At 40.0% G+C, this 22,779-nt stretch overlaps 1 protein-coding gene across 5 annotated transcripts; it reads right to left on the bottom strand.

Moving 5' to 3' along the window:
* Positions 1–777: 777 nt before the first annotated feature.
* LOC113021951 (ras-related protein Rap-1A) lies at positions 778–22,593 on the bottom strand. 5 transcript variants are annotated; one of them, XM_026166847.2, is made up of 8 exons: positions 22,452–22,593; positions 15,214–15,302; positions 13,105–13,173; positions 12,736–12,792; positions 11,456–11,596; positions 7,163–7,306; positions 6,709–6,839; positions 778–1,853 (listed from the first exon to the last, which is right to left on the bottom strand). In XM_026166847.2, exons 2-7 carry the CDS (start codon positions 15,268–15,270, stop codon positions 6,750–6,752), a joined length of 558 nt encoding a protein of 185 aa, XP_026022632.2. In that variant the 5' UTR covers positions 15,271–15,302; positions 22,452–22,593; the 3' UTR covers positions 778–1,853; positions 6,709–6,749. The 5 variants fall into 5 exon arrangements, with proteins under 5 accessions (XP_026022632.2, XP_026022633.2, XP_026022634.2 ...); XM_026166848.2 differs by having other exon boundaries at positions 15,214–15,307; positions 22,452–22,552; XM_026166849.2 differs by lacking the exon at positions 22,452–22,593 and adding an exon at positions 22,215–22,341 and having other exon boundaries at positions 15,214–15,307.
* Positions 22,594–22,779: the final 186 nt, after the last annotated feature.

Genomic DNA, 22,779 nt, shown 5'->3' with positions numbered 1-22,779 from the left:
GAGAGTTAAAGCAACTCAAGTAAAGACCAAATATAAAAGTAGGTCAAAATAAGTATACTGTATTCCATATATATATATATATATATATATATATATGGTTGAAAAATTATGATCACAGTTGCATGTTGTGGTTAAAACAGGTCAGGCTGTAATTTTATATGTTAACTATTTAATCATGACTTAGCATTACAAAAGAGTACAAGCACGCACTTATTTTCTTGAGGTTAGAAAAACCTACATGTATGCTGCTTCACCTCCACGCAATGCACGATTTAACCTTTCATCGTTTGTTGTATTTATATCTCTGCTCTTTCCTTTGCTCTGGAAATCAGAGGGAAGAGATTACAGAAAATCCCGTCTTTCAGGTGAGAAAGTGGGATTAAAAAGCAGGCTCAGAGTACAAGGTGTGAAAAATGCTCAGTGTTTGGTGTGAAGCAGGATGTTGAAGATGCACTGTGTGCAGTTTCATTATCCGATTAAAAGCAGCATTATACGTTAAAAATGAACTGCTGGCTTTGCATTGGTTTACTGTGAGAGCTTCTAGGAGGTAGCGTGTCCATGTGTTATTCTTGTTCATATACTGACACCTAATGGCCATTGAGAGTACAGCAAAGCATGTGGAATAACAGTGCACTGAACAGTTTCTCCATTCAAAATCACTGGGTAACTGATTCCCACCAACATTACATTCCCATACAATTCCTATTTTTGTTCAATGTGGAATTCCAGAAAACAAGAAAATCTTGTGATCTCATATTTCATCCCAAATAAGTCAAATCCACTTTGAATAAAAGTTTAATTCACAAAAATACATTGACCAGTATAATGAAAATGTACTAAAATGTACTTTAATAATCCATAAAAGCTGGAACATTATTGACAGAAAAACACAAGAAGCATTATTAGAGTTGGTTTAGTATAATATATTTCAGCTTCGAGAGACATAGAAATCAATCCTTATTTTTCCCCATATTTCTTCTATAAAAGACCCATTTTTTCTGAAGCATTGTTATGCAAAAAGAAAAATGGCATTAGAATATATTATGGGAGCTATGAAATCCCGGTGACTGAGTATAAAATTAAGTCACATCAGAGAGAGATATCTGCAGAAGAGAAGTCCATGAACAAGAGGGCAAACAAAGAAAAAAAAATGTAATAAAAAAAAATAATAATACATATCATAGACCTCGATCTACCATCACTGACATGACAGGCATGGAGAATAGGTGTATGGCTATAAAAAAAAAAAAATTCTCACTTTTCCACTTTGATTTCACTTGAAAACATCTACACGTAATAACTGATGCTTTATTCATGCTCGTTTTTGAAGAATATTTATAATCATACAACTAAAGAGGTCAACTTCCATGTCTTTCAAATACAATATTGAAAAAGATGAAAAATACTGAATCCAAGTTCTAACTTTGTTTTCCTTCTTAAATGCTGTTATTTCTTTATGTTAAGCTGTCAAAAAATAAAAATAAGGGGCTGGCCATGTAGGCAGCTCGTGGACTTTTTTTTGTTTGTTTTTTAACTTTCAGAGGCTTTGCTGCATTTTAATCAGAACATCGTCAGTTTGTGGTGCTGTTGTTGGTGCAGAGGTGGACGCTTCCCGTTCAGCGTTCACACTCAAACTGAGACAGAGGAAGGTCCTCGGAGGCGAGAGACCAGAGTCTACTCTCTCTTACTGTCTTTCTCTTTTCATTCTCTCTGGTGTAGATCATCCTCATCTTTGATAGGAGCAGTTCAGTCAGCTGATTCACCGTTTATGGCTGATGGAGGAAGGGTAGGGTCAGGGCTGTTGGAATGCTGGCACGTTCCAATCAGGGCAACAGTTCTTCATTACAGCATTTCTGCAAGACAGCACACTGTCAGTCCTTCCATAGCCAACTCAAATCACCCTCTGAAAGAAAATTAAGGCGGCAGTGCCCTCTACTGGCTGCTGAGCAGCATTGCAAGTGTTGCAATTTCATTAGAAAAAAAATACACGGGCATATAGCATATATTATACCACTTTAAAGTAAAAGCATTAATGATTACAAGAATGATGTGTATAAACCTGGGATTTTGAGGCTTAAAAATAAAATTAAAAACTTATAACCTGCTTTTTGGACCCTTAATACAAAGTTTTTCATTCTTAAACTTCTTAGCGCTTTTCTTACATCTTAACCAGACCTTGGAAAAGAGATCAAATGTCTAACACAAAGCCTCAGGGGAAAATCACACCTCAGAGCAGAAAGTGAAGCCAGCAGTCCAACAGGGAGCACAGAGAAGTACTCCTGCACTATGTTCCTCAGAGGCACTTTCAGTGCCAAAGGCTTTAGGAAGCCGAGTGATCAGCATTTTGTGGCTTCTCTCAGCTGAGCAAAACTTCAATCAGTCCGTGTGCCAAAAGTCATGTGATGAGGTCTGCCGAGTTTCTGCTTGGGATGTTTAAACACTGCTCAGGTGCCATCTTTCCATTAACAGTCTGAGCTCTTAGCTCATGCTCGCCCTGTGCTTAAGTGTAGCTGCTGCAATTAAATGAACGTCTGTCTGGGCGAACACCAAGAGCCGCTGGTGTTCAACTCACAAACACCAAAATGAGAACAGAACACAAATAACATAATAGGAGTATATGCATGATGCTACAAGTGCAACTAGCAGGCTCGTGATTCATTTGCAGGCCAAGCTACCTTTCAGAGAGGCAGTGACAATAAGTTGGTAATGAGCGCAATAATAGATGCCCTGCAGTAACCATTCTTATTTCAAGTGTTCATGCGGTCTACTCTCATGTTGCTATAATCACATTCTGGCTACAGCAAATCTTGTTTTTCTTATTAGTCTTACAGTTAGCTTTCATAACTTCCATATGTTGTTGCTCGGTTTCTGATGAAGTATTCATTAACAGACCTCTTCAGACACATAGTAGAGCTCCTTCAAGAATATTAATGATAGCTTTATTTCATTAAGGTGTTTGGAATCTAGGGCCATGCAAGCTAACAGCTCCCTAAATATATCCCTCTCCCAGTGAATACAGTGACAGATAAAACCAGAGACTCAAAGTTCATGAGCTCATCAGGTCAACATGCTGGAAGCCACAAACTGACATGTCCCATTAACTCTCTGCGTCCCGTCTGTGCCTGGCACTGTATCCCCTCTCTCCCTCTCGCAGCGTATGAGCTGGTGGGCTGTGAGCAGTGGAACAGCAAGGTTGAAATCCCGTTAGTGCTGGTTCATTGGGCTGGCCGGCGTGAGAGTCGGGTAGGGTGGAGGTGGGGGGTGCTGGGAGTGCTGACGCCACCCTGGGGCATGCTAACAGAGGCCCCCGCTCTCACACACTGGAGCTCTAACTGACCAACACAGATGGGTTCAGAGGAGGAACGCAGTGGGTGGTTCAGCGACCCTGCTGTCTGGGCTGGCTACAATGGCACTGTCTGTTTCACTAATCCAGTTTTATCTGCAAAATCAAAGTTTTATTCCTCCACCCTGGAAGTTAAAAGTAACTGAAGACGTAAGATCTCTCTGTTGGCTGTGTGAACCTGTCAGGTCTGGCAACACTGGGGTTTTGTTCTGACAACAGAGCTCAAAATACCAGCTAACAGATTGTAAGAGCTTCTAAAAGCGACTGCAGTCTAACCAAAATACTGGAGGGAGGAAGAAAAAAAAAAAAAAGTTGTGCAAACTGTCGCTTGTTCAGCTACACCCTTTTTAATTTCAAACAACAAAGAGGCCATATGAGCTCCATTTTGCTCTTTTAATGACATTTGATTGTTTTCACAATATCATTCACCAATTAACAGCGAATAAACTGTTTAAGCTTTTTAATCTTGCTCACAATTAGATTCGTTTTTTGCTCCAATCCTTATGGCAAAATATCCCATAGGCTTGTCAGTCCTTTATTATTTATCTGTAGGCTGGCTATATATATATATATATATATATATATATATATATATATATATATATATATATATATATATATATATATATATATATATATATATATATATATATATATATATATATATATATATATATATATATATATATATATATATATATATATATATATATATATATATATATATATATATATATATATATATATATATATATATATATATATATATATATATATATATATATATATATATATATATATATATATATATATATATATATATATATATATATATATATATATATATATATATATATATATATATATATATAAAAACATAGCCAACTACTGATCTGGAAACATTAAAGCAGACTCGGGAGAAGTAGTTCATGTTTGGAGATTATATTAAAGTCAGCTGTTTATTATTGCGGAAATGCAATGCCACTTTATTACTGACAGGGAAATGTATTGACCGACTGTGAAGAACTTATTTGTCTACTTAGAAAAAAAAAAAAAGCACAGATCCCTAAAAAAAAATGTTAAGGGTCAGAGTCCTGCTCAAGGACACATCAGCTTCACTGACACCCAGGCTTTAGTCCTAAAACCCACTCATGTTCCATCCTGCAGCCCTTCGATCACCAGCAGATTTAGTCCCCGAGCCCAAACCAAACGCTGGCAAATATTTGGGCATTTACTGCTTCAAAAATAGGCTCCTGTGCTGTCGGCAAACACAGACCAAACAGCTCATGCAGAGTGTTACATCATTTGCAAATTCACAAAAGCTAACAGTTACATCTCCTTTGTACAGCGTCTGATCCAGATTCAACCTTTCACACAGCTACTTCAGCAAACAGGTTTAGCCTTTGACAGAAGGTCAAATGACACATCATGCAAACTAGTTTGTTTGAAGCATTCTGAACAGTTTACGCTTCACTACCTTCAAAGTTTGGAAACAATGAGGCCCAATTCAGTAATCTCCATGTGAGGGTGGCTGCACATCCTAAGTTCTTACAAGATTTCCTCAACTGAATAGATTGAGTTTCACCTGAAGGAAACGTTCTACATATGTAGTGGAAACTTTTGAAACTGGTGAGAGGTGGGTTAAATGGGCACAGTTCCATCGGGACATAATGAAAATTTTGACTTATTTTAGGTTACTGAAGATGTATGCCTGCAATATGACAAAAAGGATGGCTGCTCTCTGACCGCAGTTTTACTTAATTAGTAGTTTTTGCAGATTCTGATTAACAATGAAGCAAAAGCAAGTAGCTAACAGCTTACTCAATGTGCTGGCCATCTATTAAAATCTCATATAAGATTTATACAACTGTAGAAGAAACAAGGAAACATGTCATTAGTGTTTACAGAAAATGCTTTGCAGCTCCAATCTGCTCTCATGTTGCAGTCCAGACTTTGACGAATTGACTTTAATTATTGCCTGCGGTCGTTCTAAAATTAACAGACAAGATTGTCTGTTTGGAAGGATTCACAGAAATAAGCACTTAGCGTGACAGTTTTCAGACTTCCTCATTACCACTGTTAAAAGGAGGCTGGAGTGCCGCGGCGGGAGAGGTCCTCGCGTTTCTCCTCATGACCCAGCAGTATACCTGTGGCAGCCACTGGCTGCAGTGCTGTTTTGAAAGTTGTGGAAGTGGAGTGGGTAGGGTTGAGCTGCCGTTTCTTTTGATCACCAGTTTTCTCCAGTTAAGGAGGTCAGACTCAGTCTTTATTTTTGACTTTGTTTTGGTAAGGTCAGGGGTGCAGGATTTGTGTTGATTTGTTTTTGTTTATTATTTTGGCCTCGGCTCACCCTGAAGTGTTGACACTCCCGTTTTGTTGTCCGTCTTTACCACTTTATAAATAAATCACATTATAAAGAACGGATTTGTTTCCTGTGGCTGCTTGGGTCATTGGGGGGCAGGTGCCTCACTCATGTTATTGCCTGGCCCTAGACGGGTCGTAACACCACTCAACATGGGTTGTTTTGTTTTTTTTAAATCCTGTGAAAAAGATTTCAAAAGAAGCAGCTCTTCGTCTGGGAAACAACATGCTGACAGATCAGGATTTCCCAGACGTAACGAGCTGCTGCAGCTTGCTGAGGTCTGAAATTTATCTCCAGTTATCGCAGACTGACTCATTCATATTACAGGAATGAAGATTTAAAAAGCATTTCACAGGTCTGAAGGGTAATTCACGGATGCTTTCATTTCTAGACATTCACGGGGCCTATGCGTCATCAGTATCAATGAAATAATATTCACTGAATGACGAGTGAAGTTGTTTGTAGACTGTAAGAGAGCTAACGACAGATCAGTGTTGTGTATCTGCTGTTAGGTTGAAAAGTTCCTCTTCAGACCGTTTTAAACCAAGAACCTCTCTTGTAACCAGTTAAATGAATCACAGGGAGCCAGGTCAGGCATTACCTCATGTTGCTTGCTAATACACACACTATAATTGTGTAATCTATTGTCTCTACTTAAACCCTCAGTTATACCTCCAGCTACTTGGAGGGGGGGCTCCATCTCTAAACTGCATGTTTTGAGTTTATACAGGTACAATAACCACTGTGAACAGTTTATTTAGACTATAAAGTTAAAGTTGTTTCGACTTAACCGCACGCAAACAAACCCACATGACTAAAACGACAACTGATGTATGCAGTACCATCGGAGACAGCAGGAAGATCAAAGCCATTACATAACAATTAATCTGACAGCTTGTCTATGAATCATGAAGTTGTGAAGATGCCGGCTGCATGGGTATTTAAGACTAATGTGTTTTGAAACTGTAGACAAAAACACACACACACACACACACACACACACCTGGCTCAGAGCTGCTGCAGGGGCTGAAGGGAGAAAGGTCTTTAAAGCAGGACACAGTTGGATTTCTTTTTTGCCTTCTTCTTTTCCACTGGCGTTTTCCTATTTATCTGTCTGACCAAGTCATAGAAGATCTAAGAGAGAGAGAGAGACAACACAGATAAAATGTTAATAAAGCTCTAAACCTTATACCTTTAAGTACCCACACATAGCCTCGTCACTAAATGGATTTGTGTGACAGTTTGCAGACAGAAGGTTTAACAGGATGTAGCCCAGAGAATGAAGTATAATCCATCTAAGCTCATTATTACCTACATGTCAGAGAAACCTTAATTATGTGTCTTAAATAAATACAATTCTACTGATGATTGCAGTACACACATCCATCTGTGACTGAGATGGAAAACAAACTGAAAATATACAGAGTTGCATTTTTGGAGGGGACGTTTGTACTCACATCAAGGACGTTGATCTTTGACTTAGCAGAGGACTCTAAAAAGGCACAGTGGTTCCACTGTCTGGCCAGGTTCTGGCCCTGCTCCTTCCCCACCACACGCTCATCCTCCAGGTCGCACTTGTTCCCTACAAGGATCATCGGCACCTGAGGACAGGTAAGAGCAAGCAGGTTCTGTTTGTGCCCACATGATTTATCCCCCATTGTCTGGTCACATATTCCTTGTTCATGCATTTTTAAAATTTATTTTAATGTAAAACTTAACATTTTATTCAGAAAAACTGTTCAGATTCCTCTAAATCCATTTGTCCTTACAACCTAGACTCCACTCTGTATGTCAGCAGGCTGTTTTAGGATTTAATATAAATCCTACAATTTGTATTATTCACAGCTGAGGCTGTAGTCCAGGTTCACATCCAACACAGATAAATTAGAAGTATACAGGATACACGTATACAGCTTGAATCACAAGACCGTACATAATGAGCCATGAATCAAAGTCTCCTCATGAAGGAGAAGAACCTTCCTTTTACTTTTGACTTTGTATAACTTCTTCGTTCATACCTTTTTGCCATTTTTCCCCCTACAGAGAGGAAATTAGATATAGGAGAAAAGCAAACGTGTTTCCTATAAACATGTTTGCATTAAAAGGCTTCAGTAACTTTTCTTTTAGACTTTAAATACAAAATTTTAATACAAAAACTTTACTTTTTGTAAACTTAACCATAAACCTTTAAATGCCATCTTGCAGGGAGAAAAGGACCCTTCTTTGGGAGGTGCAGCTGGGAATGTTAGAAAACAAACATTATCAAGATTGTTTTAATCCATTTGTCACCCTTTAACTCTACCTCAGGGAACGGTTAACAGTATAAAGGCCCAGGCTTTTTTATTGAACACACCAGCCACACACACACATATAAACAAAGGGGTTAAATCTCTTGGAGTGAAAGGTAGTGAAAAAACAATATCTGCAAACAAATGTACAACCCAAGTAAAAGACTGAAGAGATGAGTATTAACAGTCAATGAGTGTGCTTTTCTCTGAGGCCTGAATTGGAGGGTCACAAAGATGATCAATAAAAAAACGATCTCCTTCCCGGTGGGAAAGTAAAGAAAATCATTTAGGTTACACAACTGTGTCCAGAGAGATTAAAGAATCAATAGGAACTGACGAGGAAGGTGGTTTATTTTTAACTTTTGTTTCTTTAAAAGGGAAATAAATTAAAAGCAAAGCTGAGGGGACAGTCACTGAGATTAAGTGCAGCCAGTTTTGGAACCTCCTAAAACCAGCAATGCTGCTTCTTTTGTTCTCTCAAATGTTTTAATAACCAAAGGTCCCCTCAAAAAGAAAAGAAAACAGAAAAAAAAAAAAAAAAAAAAAAAGAAAGCCTGAGGAGGACAGTATTCTGGGCAAAACTTCAGCCTCAACTGTCAAAGTAGGCAGAGCTGGGCAGTCAGGGTGTCGGGATGCGTCTCATCCTGCCTGCTGTTTCCTGCCCGGCTATCTAGGGAGAATGCTGGCCCGGAGGAAGTTATGACAGCCCCGCCCAACCGGGATAACATCGCTTTCCTTCCTGAATATTTTCAAATGTTTCAGCTGGATTCCATGCTCCAGCTGCTCTCTGGAATTATATGACACAGAGAGGTCTGTGTGTGGATGTGTTCATTCAGCCTGGGCTGCATTTCCACATTGAAACTTGGCTTAATAAACTAATCACTGTAAAACTGTATGATGTTAGAAAACGTCTCAGATGTGAGGAAGACTTTAAGATGTTGTCACAGGGTTCGTTCACGGGATATCTGCGTTTGTGATACAGCTTAGGAATCAACTGATGGAAAAATTCTGCATGCAACAAAAGAGGCGCCAATAATATATCAGCCAGGAAAGTCTATTTGTGGCGCCAAATAAATTTATGCATGGGAAATCCTGCCTTCACTCTCTTCTGAGGACCTACAAATGCCCCCCAGACATGTCTTGTGGATGTGGAAAAGCTACATATTTTTAAGAAAAATACCAGTATCCTGACATGTGCTCACTTGTCCATACTCTTTCCCCCCAGTAAGTCTTCTTTTCAGAGGTTGCTGTTGGAGCACTACCGTCAGGCTTCTTGAGACAAAGTAAGATATAGGGTGAGTATTTTGTGCCCTTTCTATGGGGCAGACGACAGGAAACTGAGATGTTTAGATTAACCCCACAGAAGTTGGTGGTTGATGTTTGATATCTAAACAAATCCTCAAGCTGAACTGCTGAATGACACTTCTCCCACGGGTCCCGGGAGAACCAGTGGTATGCCCTCCTAACATAAACTCTTGAGTCAAGCTGGGATAAAAAGAATGGTGAGATGGCTGAAAGGATGGAGGTATGCAGGGAAAAAGGAAAAAAAATGTTCAGCGTCAGCAGAACACAAGGCAGCATTAGCCTACTTGAAGAATCCACACAACCCACAGAATCTGTTCAGACTTTATTAACATGCTACAGACAGGTCGTATCCCGCCCACAATGGCACGCCGAAGATTGGATTGTGGGTAACAGTGAACAGGCGGGTACAGAACGACAAAAATGAATGGAGTTAGTTCTTTAAAATGGAGCAGTGAGTCACAAGCATTGGAGTCAGGCATTACTACCATCCTAGTCACACGGGCAGAGACTGAGGTGGCCCGGAAAAGTCATAAGACCTCTCTTACATAAGAAGTGTGAAAGGAAATGAAGGAAGTGAGCTTTTAATTCACTAGTGTCTGCTCACTTACTTTATTTTTGCCACTAATGGCTCTTCTAAAGAGATGGAATTTGACCCTACTGTGTTCAATGAATGTACAACCATTAAAAGCCCTTTTAATTGAGCCTGGTGATATTAGGTGCATCTGTACATTATACCCGCTTTGCAGTAAATGGTGCATGTCAGAGCTGAGAATAAGAACAGCTGTAGCAGCATCAACGGTTTCTGCTTTAGCTCTGCAGTCACTTGAAAGATTTCTCAAACTAAGAAATCTGCCTTCTTGGAAGAAAAAGGGAAAACATGCCCAGCATTTCCTTTGGTCATGCATTCTTGCAAGGGGCAAAAAAGGATAAACAGATATCATGGCTATCAAAGGTAAGGGCACAAATGACCAGTGGACTGATAGCTGGCAGAGTGGCCATAATAGCCAGATAAGCTGAACTGTTTAAACTAAAAGATGTTTTCAAAGGGAACAGATTTCCAGAAGAAAAGAAACAACTCTTTCCTTGCGTGTCGAGAAGTCACTGGTCCTGCAATCCATCTGTTAGCCTGAGGCTAACCTCAGCTCCCAAACCATGGAGAGCCTAATGAAGAACCACAGTCTCACAACCCAGTTTTTGATGAGCTGAGGCTCTCCTTGCACTTCATGCCTGACAGTCCAATCACCCACATAGAGTGCCAGACCACATCAACACCACAAGGCTGGCCATCAAACAGAGGGGGGGAAGAATGCAACAGAAGCTGAAAAGGCCAGTTCAAATAAAAGCAGCACAATAATTGCACAAATATAGAGTAAGGGGAGCAAGAAAAAGAGAAAAGAGAGGTATTCTGCTCCAGGCTAGAGAGAGGCTTTGCAGATGGCTGACGGGGAACAGAGAGACGTAAGGAAGCAAAACCAAGAGGGTGGGTTATGGTAACATTCATTCCCTCAAGAGATCACCAAAAAAGGGCATCTTAGATCCTGCTGACGCACTATCGACTCGACCAGAGAGGGGATAGAGGGCTTACTCGCTCCAGCAGTCCCACAATTTAGCAGATATATAGAAAACTGGAAATGTGCTGGTGACAAACAACAAGCTTGGAAAATAAGGAGATGACACATGCTCTTATTTGCAGCGTCGATGTGAGGCAGGCCTGATGGAGAAAACCACACAGTATACAGAAAAATCCCCGTGAGCACGAGTGCTCGGTGTCTACAACAAACACTGATGAAACCGCAGGGACATACCCACACAACGTTAATATTAATCAGTGCTCAGTTATGCAGAGTACACAAGTTTGCCACTGTTTATACTCTATAAACATAACACCGTGACACTGATTGTGTTATGTTCAGATAATACAAATCTGCAATTAATTGCATAACACAGAGTGATTATAGTGTTGAATGGTATCTATAGCAACAGTCTGATCAGGCCCCTGAAAAATGTAGGCGGCTGAGCCCACGGACACAGGGCGTTTAGGTCTAACTGTACTCGTTGCCACTACTCTGCTTTCCACAGCCTACGTGATTAAAGAAAATTTTAGCCACAAACTGATAAAATTATAAAACGCTTGTACGCTTATGCCAGTATACTTACATCCTCTGTGTCCTTTACTCGTAGAATCTGTTCTCTCAGGTCTTGGAGGTCGTTGAAGGTGGACTGTGCTGTGATGGAGTATACCAGGGCAAAGCCTTGGCCATTCTTCATGTACAAGTCCCTCATAGCTGTGAACTGTTCCTACACAAGGGGGGAAAAAAAAAGATGGAGAGACTATGAGCGCTGTCCTACAGCTTCCAACTTTTACTTATTGTTTTTTCTTTTTTTACTCTTTTATTCGCTGCACCAGTTTGACGATTACATTGCATATCTGTGACAAGATTACAAACTTTGCTGGATGGTTAAGTCTAAATAATCATTAAATCATTTGTCAAGCATAGATGTGTTGGCTCTAGATTGTCCCTTTTGTTTTGACTGGTCCATTTGTCAGAATTGAAACAGAAAAAAAAAAAAGAAAATAAGCAATTTCAGGCCAGTGTACGTCGATGAAACTGAACACCATTTTATTATCAACTGAATAATCACAGTGGATTGGTTGAAATCCCAGTGGATAAAGAAACAGTATTGTGCAGGATTACAATTCTTGGATGTCTGTCAGGTTTTTCAGCAAAGACACACACACAGTGCAATGCAACGTGGTCTGTTACCGACAAACGCACACTTAAAACAGTTTCTGCACATCTCTAGGATAAGAGATGATGTGTTTCTCAGTCGCCAGTTCCCACACAGACAAATGTTTCAGAAATGTTCTTGCACGAGGACACCAGTGGGGGGGCAGAATAAGACTAATGTTAGATTGGTGTACAAAATATTCTAAAACAATCATAGATACACCATAAAAAGGCATCACAGTGTCAGCTCATAACTGGATGTCATTTCAGCTACTAAAGATCTCATTGCCCAATGTATCTGTGAAATACAACTTGTTTTAATGTTTCACAGTGTGGGAGACCGTCACATCTTGTATCAAATATCATTTATGAATATGTAAAAACTGCAGGCGAGGAAAAAGATTTCTGGTGCCAGGAGTCTGTTTCTTTTCTCCCAGATTGAGCCCGAGTAGCGTTGACTAATAGCATCTGAGCAGGTCACGGTCGAATGCAGGTAAACAGTGTGTGCAGAGAGAATCGACTGCTTTCTGACTACAATTTAGCTTTAAATAAATAAGGCTGTTTTCCCTAGAGGCCAAATTACCAAACACTACCTAACGCATTGTCCGATCTGAAACGCCTCTAGATTTACTAAAATATATATTCAGGAGTGCATATGCCCAGCAAAGCTGAGCATTTGAAGATTTCAGTGGCAGTGAGTTTACTTACTGTGCCGGCTGTGTCAAGAATTTCAAGCATACATTGCTGTCCATCTACCTCCACTTGCTGTAAGAAAACATGTAAGAGCATCTTTAATTTCAGGTCACTGAGCAAACAAAATTCATAGGTTATATTCATAGGTCATACACTGAAGACTGAAAGAGACAGCTAACACTGAGGGGAAAACATGAAAGCAACCACACCAGTAGTATGAAGTCACAGGAAAATATAAAGAATGAAAACTAGGAATGAGAGGGTAACAGAGTAGAAGCAGTTGAATGAGAAAATTTCCGAGCACAATAATATGTGAACCTGAGGAGCAGCTGGTAACAATCAGCTCATTTCAAGCCAGCACTCTGCCTCTCACGGGACACTCACCTTTCTGTATGAGTCTTCTATTGTAGGGTCATATTTTTCCACAAAGATTCCTTGTACAAACTGAACTGTCTGTAAGGGGAGACACACAGAAAGCCAACATCAAACTGCTGGAGTAGCGCATGCAGCCAAAGTGCCATATCATCTAACACTTTGTCCACCTACGATCATCACAACTAGACAGGAATGAGGATGTTCATGAAGCCCAGCTGTGACCAAAAGCACAACATAATTATTCTACTGGCACACTTCTAAATCTGCATTTGTTTGAACTTTTTTATTTATCAAAAAAATATTCAGTTAGAATAGTAAAATGTAGAAAATACAAGGGCTGATCCCCAGTTTAGGATTTGTACTTGTTTAATCATTGCTGTGAACCCAGAAGATGCAGAGAGTTAAGAGCTTTCAGTGCAAGAAAAATTGAGTGGCGCAAAATAAAAAAAATAGAGTGGCCAAATCAACACTTTGCTACTTGAATGTAAAAAACAAAAAACGGCCTGCACATTCACATAAAACAATAGTGGAAGACAGGATCCTTTTCATGGTAAACAATCCTTTTCTTCACTTGGCTGGATGTACTAAAACTCTTCTAGATGTCTATTATCCAAGTCTACCACAATGAGAAGACTTCAAGACAGCAAACAGAGGGCAAACAAGGTAAAAACAATTTAGCCTCAAAAATGTTGAATATAGTATCCAGTAGTTTAGGCCAGATTAGACCTAGAAATGCAGAGGTGCCAGTTCAGTGTGGAAACAGCATTTTTTAGACCAATGAAATTAATCACTCAGTAAGAGAATAATGTGAAGAAATAAATATGGAGAAGGCTTGGAATGAGGCACACATCTCCATCTGTAAAAACATGCTGATGTCAATAGGACTACATTAGGATGTGTAGCTTCCAATAGCACTCACCATTTACCAGTGATATGACAAAAGACAGAGGCAGCTAACTCTGAAGCATATAGGAATATACTGTCAGCTCAGATCATTGACAGGCCAGTGTTTCAGAGTACAGATGGCCAGAAATCTTAACCACACTGCAAAACCAACCCAGAAGTTTTGGAGGTTGAAAAAACAAAACAAAAACACAGAAATATTCTCCAATGGTCAAGGTAATCAGCTGATCTCAATCAAGAAAGGAATTTACATGAAGACAAAACTAAAGGTAGAAAGCCCCACAAACAAGCAACTACAGTCAGCTGCACCAAAGGCCTGGCAAAGCATCACAAAGAAGGAAAGCCATCTGTGGTGATGTGCATGGCTTCCAGACTTGGGCAGTATTAAAAAAATGAACATTTTATATATATATAATTATATTAGTTTTTCCAAGTACATGTTAGGCCTGTGCATAAAAATGGTTATAATGCCAATGTTTCTGATCTTCAATCAGCATATCAGTTGCTTTATTTCAAATCTCATATGGTACATAGAGCCTAAATTATGATAAATGTGTCACTCTCCAAATAAACAGCAATGTCCAATTTTGGATTGTGTTAAAAGTGCTGTGCTGAGCGGCAGATTTACATTAGTGGGGTAGACCAAGTTCACCTGATAACATCTTAATCCTGCCTGTTTGAGGGATTAATCTGACACCTGGTTGAAATTAGCTGAGCAAAGCATACGACACATTTCACAGGCATCTGAGGTCTCCTGACAATAAAATACATCACTGCTCTGGTTCTGTTCTCTATCAACCTTAAGAAAAGTAAAAAAAACAGATTACGATGTCTATACATGTAAACACAGATGAGCTTAGGACTGGCACTCTTTGAACATTTCAAAAACCCTAACAATAAAACCATTATATGCATTATATGTATACAGGCAGCTAGTTTCGATAACACAGGCCTTGGAGATAGATTAAACCCTTGTCAGCAAACAAGCATGTTCTCAATAAATCCTTTAGGAAAAAATTTAAACAGTCAAAAGACAGTTTCATCTGTGCTCTATAAACCTCCATAATTAAAAATGTTTCACCGCATGCTTTCCTTCAAAAGCTAGCAAAGCCTCTTGCTGTTTTATTGACAATTATCTACAAAGTCTTTAGGGAACACATGGCAGGAGTAATAGAGGCAGCAGATGCAGGAAGAGGATTGGAAGGCCATACTCACCAAAGCAGACTTGCCCACACCTCCAGAGCCTAACACCACTAGCTTGTATTCACGCATGGCGGGATTGCTTCACTGGACAGCCCAACAGTCTGCACTGGACAAACAGGGAAAAATAAAAATTGGACAAACAAAATGAGCAAAGGTGTGAAAAAACAGTGGGGAAAAAGCAAAAAAGAAATCTCTTTTCAGGCAAATCAAAGGGATTTTTTTCCTGTCTGGTCTGAGTTTTTCCCACTCCAGAAAGAAAGGATTCTAGTCATTCCTGGAGGATATAGAGGAGAAGCAGGACAACAATGGAGGGAACACCCATAAGTGGAGCTGCTTCAGGGTGGAGGAGGTGAAGAGTATGTGACCCCCTCTCTAACAAAAACCAGCTGTGATGTGTATGTGTAGGGGGGAACTGAAGGAGAGAGGAGATGATACATTGATCTGGCAGATATTCCTCGTAATGACACAATCATTTGGCTTTCACACACACCAAAACACACCCTGCTTACAGATTTGTTAGTCACTGAGTCAATTTTTGGTTTTATAAAACAGCAATATGGTGGCGGTCTCCTTCGCTTATGACAGAAAACAGCTGAGGGAAGTGGAAAATGTGATGGAAGGAAATTGTGAAGTAAAAATATCCCTTTAAGAAACAAGGAGGTTACGAATCACTGGCACACACTGTGGCGTAAAGTCAGATTGGGTAGCCAACTGGGTCACTACAAGCTGGGCTACAGACTCAGAAGGGGTTTAGATGTAGCTAAGCAATGTGGGGATTTCTGATTCCTTATCTACTGATCTAACTTCATATCAAGCAGTGTCTCAGGGTTTTTCCTGGCTCAGAACAGGCCTGTGATGAGTGTCTACGCACAGCAATAAGAATAAACTCTGTGTACTTTAAAAGCAATCAGTCTGGTACCTTATTTGGCTGAAATCTTTGTTACTTCTCAACATTTTATACACAAACATGTCTATTATAGTTGAGGAAATTAAACCCCCATTAACAAAGCTGGTTTAGAAAAAACAATATTTTAAATAGGAGGAGATTTTCCAGTAATTGTCAAAGCTGCAGTCAAAAAAAGACATTCAACTTGAAATATAAACAATATTCTAAATTACTGATACAACCACAAAATGTGGTAGGGATGTATTTAGAGAACACTAAAACATTTTAATATCGGTTTTCTTCAAAGACACGGCAGCTGACTGCCAGCTTATGTTTTAATGAACCAAGCGCTTTTGGATCAAGGGCTAAAAAGTGCCGCTTGTTGACATCAAGGCTGTAACGAAAAAAATAAATAAAAATCAGATAGTAGCGCATGCTGAAATTAGGTCCCAAGGACAACTATATAGCCTCGATTAATCATCAACTCTTTTGCAAACATCAAAAGCCCAATCATCAGCTACTCTGGAAGCAGATGATCCTCTTCTGCACTGCTTTTTTTAAATAGCACACGCTAAACAAACTCTCAGGGGGAGTGGTCAAAGGACGAAGGACCTCCAGCTTCAATCACAAGCAGGGACCATGTGGGACATGAAGGCCAGAGTGTGCATAATTCATATTCTCTAATCCTCTGCACTCAAAGAGAAGTTCTCCTTGCATGATTAAGGGAGAGGAGCCAATGGGCGGTGAAGAAAAAGAACAGGGATGCACGAGTGCTATCCAAACGTGAGCCCCTGTACGCTCATGTAAACATTCAAGCACAAAGTCAAGTGCATGCAGTGTGTCACATATACAATGTGGTACAGACAATGTCACACTAAGATTTAGGCTACACTTCACTTGTCAGCTATGTGCACATCACAATTCCACTGTGAATGCTGTGGACTGACCCTTGCTAAGACGGATGACGTCAGGGGCTCGCTCTGTGACAGAGGCAGTCAGATTATTTTGTGCCAGCTTCAAAGGTCATTATGGAGGATGAGTGTTCCTCCAAAAAAGTGCAGTCAAATTCCAGCTCCCATCTTTACCATTTCAAACCTCAGTTTGCAGCCTGTGCATATGAAGCAATTGTTTCTAAGGGTCCATTCCTCGCATGTGTCAACAAATAAAGTAACTACATGTTTTTAAAAAGGTGTAGAAAGGTTTAAAAAGACAGTTTTCTTTATTTGGACAGGCTGCCTAGCAAGGATATTTAACATGTTATTATCAGCACCGGGTAGGATACGAAAATGTTAGGAGGAATGCACCTACAAACTGTCTGCCAACAAAAATTAAGATGACAATAGGAAAGAAAGCACCACAAACTACCAGGCAGATTAACTACTGTACAAAAAAAAAAAAAAGAAGTGTGCAAAGCCGAATATGACAACAAAACAAGGTCTGTGTGGATCACCCTCAAAAAAAAAAAAAAAAAAAGATAAACCAGAATAAGAGCCAGTCCAGACTTATTTCGAAGGATCAGTTACTAGTAACTAGCCATCCTTGGCCCTTCTTGTCTCAAGTCTCACTAATCCCTGGCTCGGTAAACAGGTTGATGTTCAATATCATTCATCTGCCTTTCCAAAGAGAAGCTCTTTCCACAATCAGAAACTCCAAAAAACTCCAACTCTGCCTTTATGAATTGCAGCTGGTGACAGCAGTCCTTTTTCTGCTCTTTAGAGGTGCTGTAAGCTGGAGGGACCCCTAACAAGAAGGGGGACAACACGACCAAGAGCCACTACACCAAGAACTCCAAGGCTGCACAGCAGAACAAGGACTGCTGGTTGAGACAAAAGTCAAATTAGAAAGTAAAAGCACAAAAAAAAGAATCCAAATCTGTCATGTACATCTGGAGTTTTCAGCACTGTAAGAATTACTTCTGACGTTAGCAGAGAGATTCCTCATTTCACAAGAGATGGAGATGTCGCCAAAATTTTGTTTCCTCTAAGAGTTTGCTGTTCAGCAAGTTAAAAATAATCTTTTCATTTACTGGACTAGTTTAGCATTAGTTCCGATCTCATATCCCCTTTTTCACACAAATGTGATGCTATTTTCAGAACAAAATGGAAATTAAGCCCTACAATCCGTGTTTCAGGGTTTTTCACAGTCTCTCTGATACTGGAAAGAAGTTAAGTTTAAAGTTACTGACATTTAAAGGAGTTTTGTAATCACCTACCTAACTGTAAGCAAATCTGACAGGGTATGGTTTCCCTTATTGCAATTATGGGTGCTTACCACAGCATATAAACAAATATATATATTTAAAAAGAAAAAAAAAGTCACAGGCCATCATGTGCTGGAAATAAAAGTAACTGAACTGCCAATAAGTACTGAGACCACACCCAACTTCTAAAAAAATTATTTTACATAATTTCAAATTAATAAAAATAATACAGAACAGAGGCATGCAGCTGAGAATGAAATGCAACCTCATGGGCCTCTCTTACTAAATATTATATAGGTCAAACCATAACCGTCAAACCTAACCTTCATTTTGATCTTAGTCAGACCAGGGATTTCCCCCTCGTATACAATATTGCAGTGTCCCATCAAAAGGTTTTCTCCATTATTCAATGCCATACTGATAAAATTATTTTTCAACATTTCAATTTACTCTATCTTGAAATAATGGCCACAAATAAAAGACACCTCATTTTTCTAGCCAGGGGAAAACCGTGTACACACCTGTAAAGTTTTGTGGCTATTTCTTGTACAGTTGTGATACTGTCACACTGACAAATCCTGTCCTGAACACCAGGCAAAGAACCTAAAACCGTTTTGGTGGTAGTTCCCCCTACATGACCTGTCACTGGGAGCACATTTCTTTAGCATTATGACTCGCGCACAGAGATTCTCACAGTGAAAACAGTACCAGACAAACTACTGCAGCTGCTAAACATAGGTGACAGTCACCCAGCCGGCACTTTCTCACCAATTAGCACTGTTGGCAGCACTGATATATTTTTTTGTTTCAGTTCCTACCTTCAGGCAGGAGCTTCACAACCATCCATGCATGCACAAACAAACAAGCTGAAACACAGCTTTTACCCGTGACATTGATGAACACAGCCTGTCAATAACATATCAATAATCTTAGTGTAAAGTAATGTATGTGCCGCATTTTTTTATTTATTTAATAATTTTACAGTTGTGTTGCTACTTATGCACGTGCACCATCAGTAGTTGTCCTTTTGTTGCACTTGTGCCAAAATAAATATAAAAAGGTCTTAAATCTCAAATCTGATTGCTTTCCCAAATTTTCATATGGCAGTCTATGTATGAAAACAATGAGTCAAAGAGCTGGTGAACTAACACGGAAGCTCAAATACAAATGAAGAGCAAAAAACCACTAAAAAAAAAATAAAAGAAGTAAATACTGCTACTAATAAAGTATTGAGAAACAGACCAAATTTCTTAGCTCAGAGTGTCTTAATTGATGCTAGAATCACTGGACTTGGTGCCATCTTTCACACCCCAAATGAACATATTGATTACAGCTCAAAGAGACTCTGCTTCATGTTTAATTTGCCAGCAACACAATTTTTGTTTCTTTTTGAGTTTTCCTTGAACTTGCAGCTACCTGCAGCCTGTTCTGCAAAAAGGTACAAAAGTGAGTGAAAAGAATACTCTCGTTCTGACACCTTGCCTGCATGATATCAGGGAAACTACACACAGCACAAGCCTGCAAACACAGTCACAATACCCGCAAAAATACACATAGGGCCATTTAAGGACATCAGCTTTTAAAACCAAACCAGTCTCTTTCCACTGCCCTCAACTACACACTGTCATTCCCAAGAAAACAAACACACCACTGCTGTTAATCTGCTTTCGTAGTAACCCCAGCAAATAAGGAGCGGGAGAAGGCCACATGCCACAGAAAACATGCTCCTCTATGACATCACTGCATCACTCACCCTCTACAGCCAAAGGTATGTATCCATCTAAGGCTGGGAATTGGATTAGGTGGCGCCGGTAGCAAGAGCATGCAACGAATGCAAGTCTGGATAAACTGCAAAACTTAATTTAGTGAACAGGAGGCTGTTCAGCTAAAGTACAACCTCCCAGGATCCACAATTTCCTGGTCTACTGAGATTAATCCAACAGCAACGAAGCTGTCACACAAACTGACTCAGCAGGATGGGATGACTGACAGCTGCCCTCCGTATCCTCCACCCAGTGCGGATGGTGAACATGCACACATCCGCTGGTTACGCTAGCAGCACAATACCAACTCTTGTGGGTTTTCGCTTGCTTGACAAACTACATGTTGATGAGCTACGCTGTCAAAAAAAACAAAAAAAAACCTACTTGTGGTTTAGGGTGAGATAACAGTTGCTCCAACAGTTTCTGCTAATAGGTGTTTTTATGTGTTCAAAAGTGCTTGCTCCTATGTTACCTCGACTAAAAACCGCAGTTCACTACACATAAGAAAGAAAAAAGAAGAAAAAAAAAAAAAGTACTAACTTTAGAGGCTGCTGACAAAAAATATCTACAAACATTCCTTTGATCTTAGTTTAGTTGGGTCTAAGTTTGTCTTTACATGAAATTTCACCTGTAACAGATTTTCAAGTCCTGCTGTATAAGTAGCTTGGCAATTAATTGTAACTAATTAATTTGAAGTGTATCAACTTAAACTTGTCTGTAATTTCCTGCAATTACTACCAAATTACAAACCTCGCTAGGAAATTAGGAATTTACAAGCTTGTAAAATAAACGCTTACCACCAGAGTTACAATAAAGGGGAATTCCATGTTTTCACAGGTAACTAGAGTAAAATACTTTCTGAAGAAATTGTTTTGTGTTATCAATTAAACTAACTTCATTCAAGAAATAAAGACAGGTGTCAAAGAGTTTTTAGGTGCACTCGCCGATCACTCTTCTCTTACAAAAACATGAACTAACATAAAATAACCCAATAATCCAATAATCAAGTTATACAACTCTCTTTTTTTTCTTATCTCCTACAACCTTAAATGCCCCCATGAGTCAGAGCTAAACTGCAGCCAGGCACACAAACTCTGTGACTTAATTATGACAAAGACCCGTAACTGACAAGCCTTGTCAGCTGAATGCATCTGTGTTACTGGGGCCCTGACCTGTAACCACATCCTCTTTCCTAAGCGCAAAAAGGCTTCATGCTGATAGGATGGAAAAGGAGTAGCTACCTACTAAAATAACCTCTTCCAGTCTCTGTTCCTGTTCAAGAATCCTGACAGCAGGCTGGCTTGCTTACTAAGAGGGAGGGTAGGGGTTATTGGCATAGATGGCATCTTTAAAGTCAGGTTCGGGGAAGTGTGTAATTTCAACAAAGAAAAAGTGAAATAAAGTACCCTTGAGGCAGTGAGCCTCTTTGTAAAAAGGGCCGATTAACTGGGAAAGTGACCTGCTGTGTGTTTACAGTTTCAAGGATGGGGCACACACCTTTCCTGCTTCACATCTCTCCCCCTGAAGCAGAAATAATATGCGATAGGCTGTCACGAAGCTTGGAGTCAGACAAGAGAAAGTAATTTGAGCTCTTTGGTTATCTCACTGTGAATCTACCTAATTTGCTTAAGGCAGCGGCATATGCTTATCACTTCAGGTCATGCCAAGTCCCTGCAATCTGTGGCTCGGACTAAACCACACAGCACAACACTGTCGATGTGTGATTATTACAACATGAGCTCCAGCAACATTAATCAAATTCTGGTCAAATCATAAGCCCGCTTACAGATAAACCCTTAAAATGGCATAATCTATAATCCACGCGAGTGAGGCCGGCATGTGTCCGCAAGCAGTCTAGTTTCAAACCAGCAACTAGCCTAAGTCCCGTTATCAAGCTTGTTAGCAAAATGCCGCTAACTAGCTAGCTTTAACTGCCTGCTGCGGGCCGCCGACACTTCACAAACCGCTAGCCGCGGCTCGTTAGCAAGCGAGCTAACTAGCCGACACATTCCCGACCTCTGCGCACTATCAAAACACAACCACCCTGTCAGAAGCCCGCCTCAAACAACCCTACCTTACTATTCCCGACCAAACCAGACGTGGCAAGCACTAAATCAAGCCACACTGCAGTGTATTTTCTCGGGAAAGCCACAGCTAACGTTACCTGCCCTTCCGTCTGGCCTTGACTAAAATGGGAGTGCACACTCCGGTATGTACTTGCGGGCAATTCCTCTCCTTTATTCGGCGAAAAAACACACACGCATACACACACAGACACACACGGCGTGTGATGATGAATTCGCTAATGGCCACGCAAGCGTCGGCGCTACGTAGTCCCGTGCAAATGACTTATTATTCGACCGCATTCAGCACGTAGTAAAGTTTGGCTTTCTGCACTTACCGTATCTTGCTCGCTGTCTCCTCGCCGCTCCGCAAGTGTCAGTTTGCCTCGGGCCCGTGCGCGCAGCAGACGTCACTCCCCGCTGATTCTCATTTTTCTTAAAAGGGCATGACACATCGGCCGCGCGCCCCGCGTCATTTGCATGATAACGGACTGCACAGTAACGCTAAGTACTAACACACTCACGTAACCTGGATTCATGCATTATAACTGTTTTATAGCAAATAACCTTTGTTGTACAATTAAGCAGTGCTCAAAGTCAAGCACTTTCTGGTTGTGAGTTATGTGAAAAATGCAAACAAATGTAAAAAAACAAAACATAAAAAAC

This window comes from Astatotilapia calliptera, chromosome 5, assembly GCF_964374335.1.
Source record: "Astatotilapia calliptera chromosome 5, fAstCal68.1, whole genome shotgun sequence".
Classification (NCBI taxonomy): Eukaryota; Metazoa; Chordata; class Actinopteri; order Cichliformes; family Cichlidae; genus Astatotilapia; species Astatotilapia calliptera.
The sequence above is the reverse complement of the archived record's forward strand: the minus strand, read 5'-3'. Positions and strand labels throughout refer to the sequence as shown.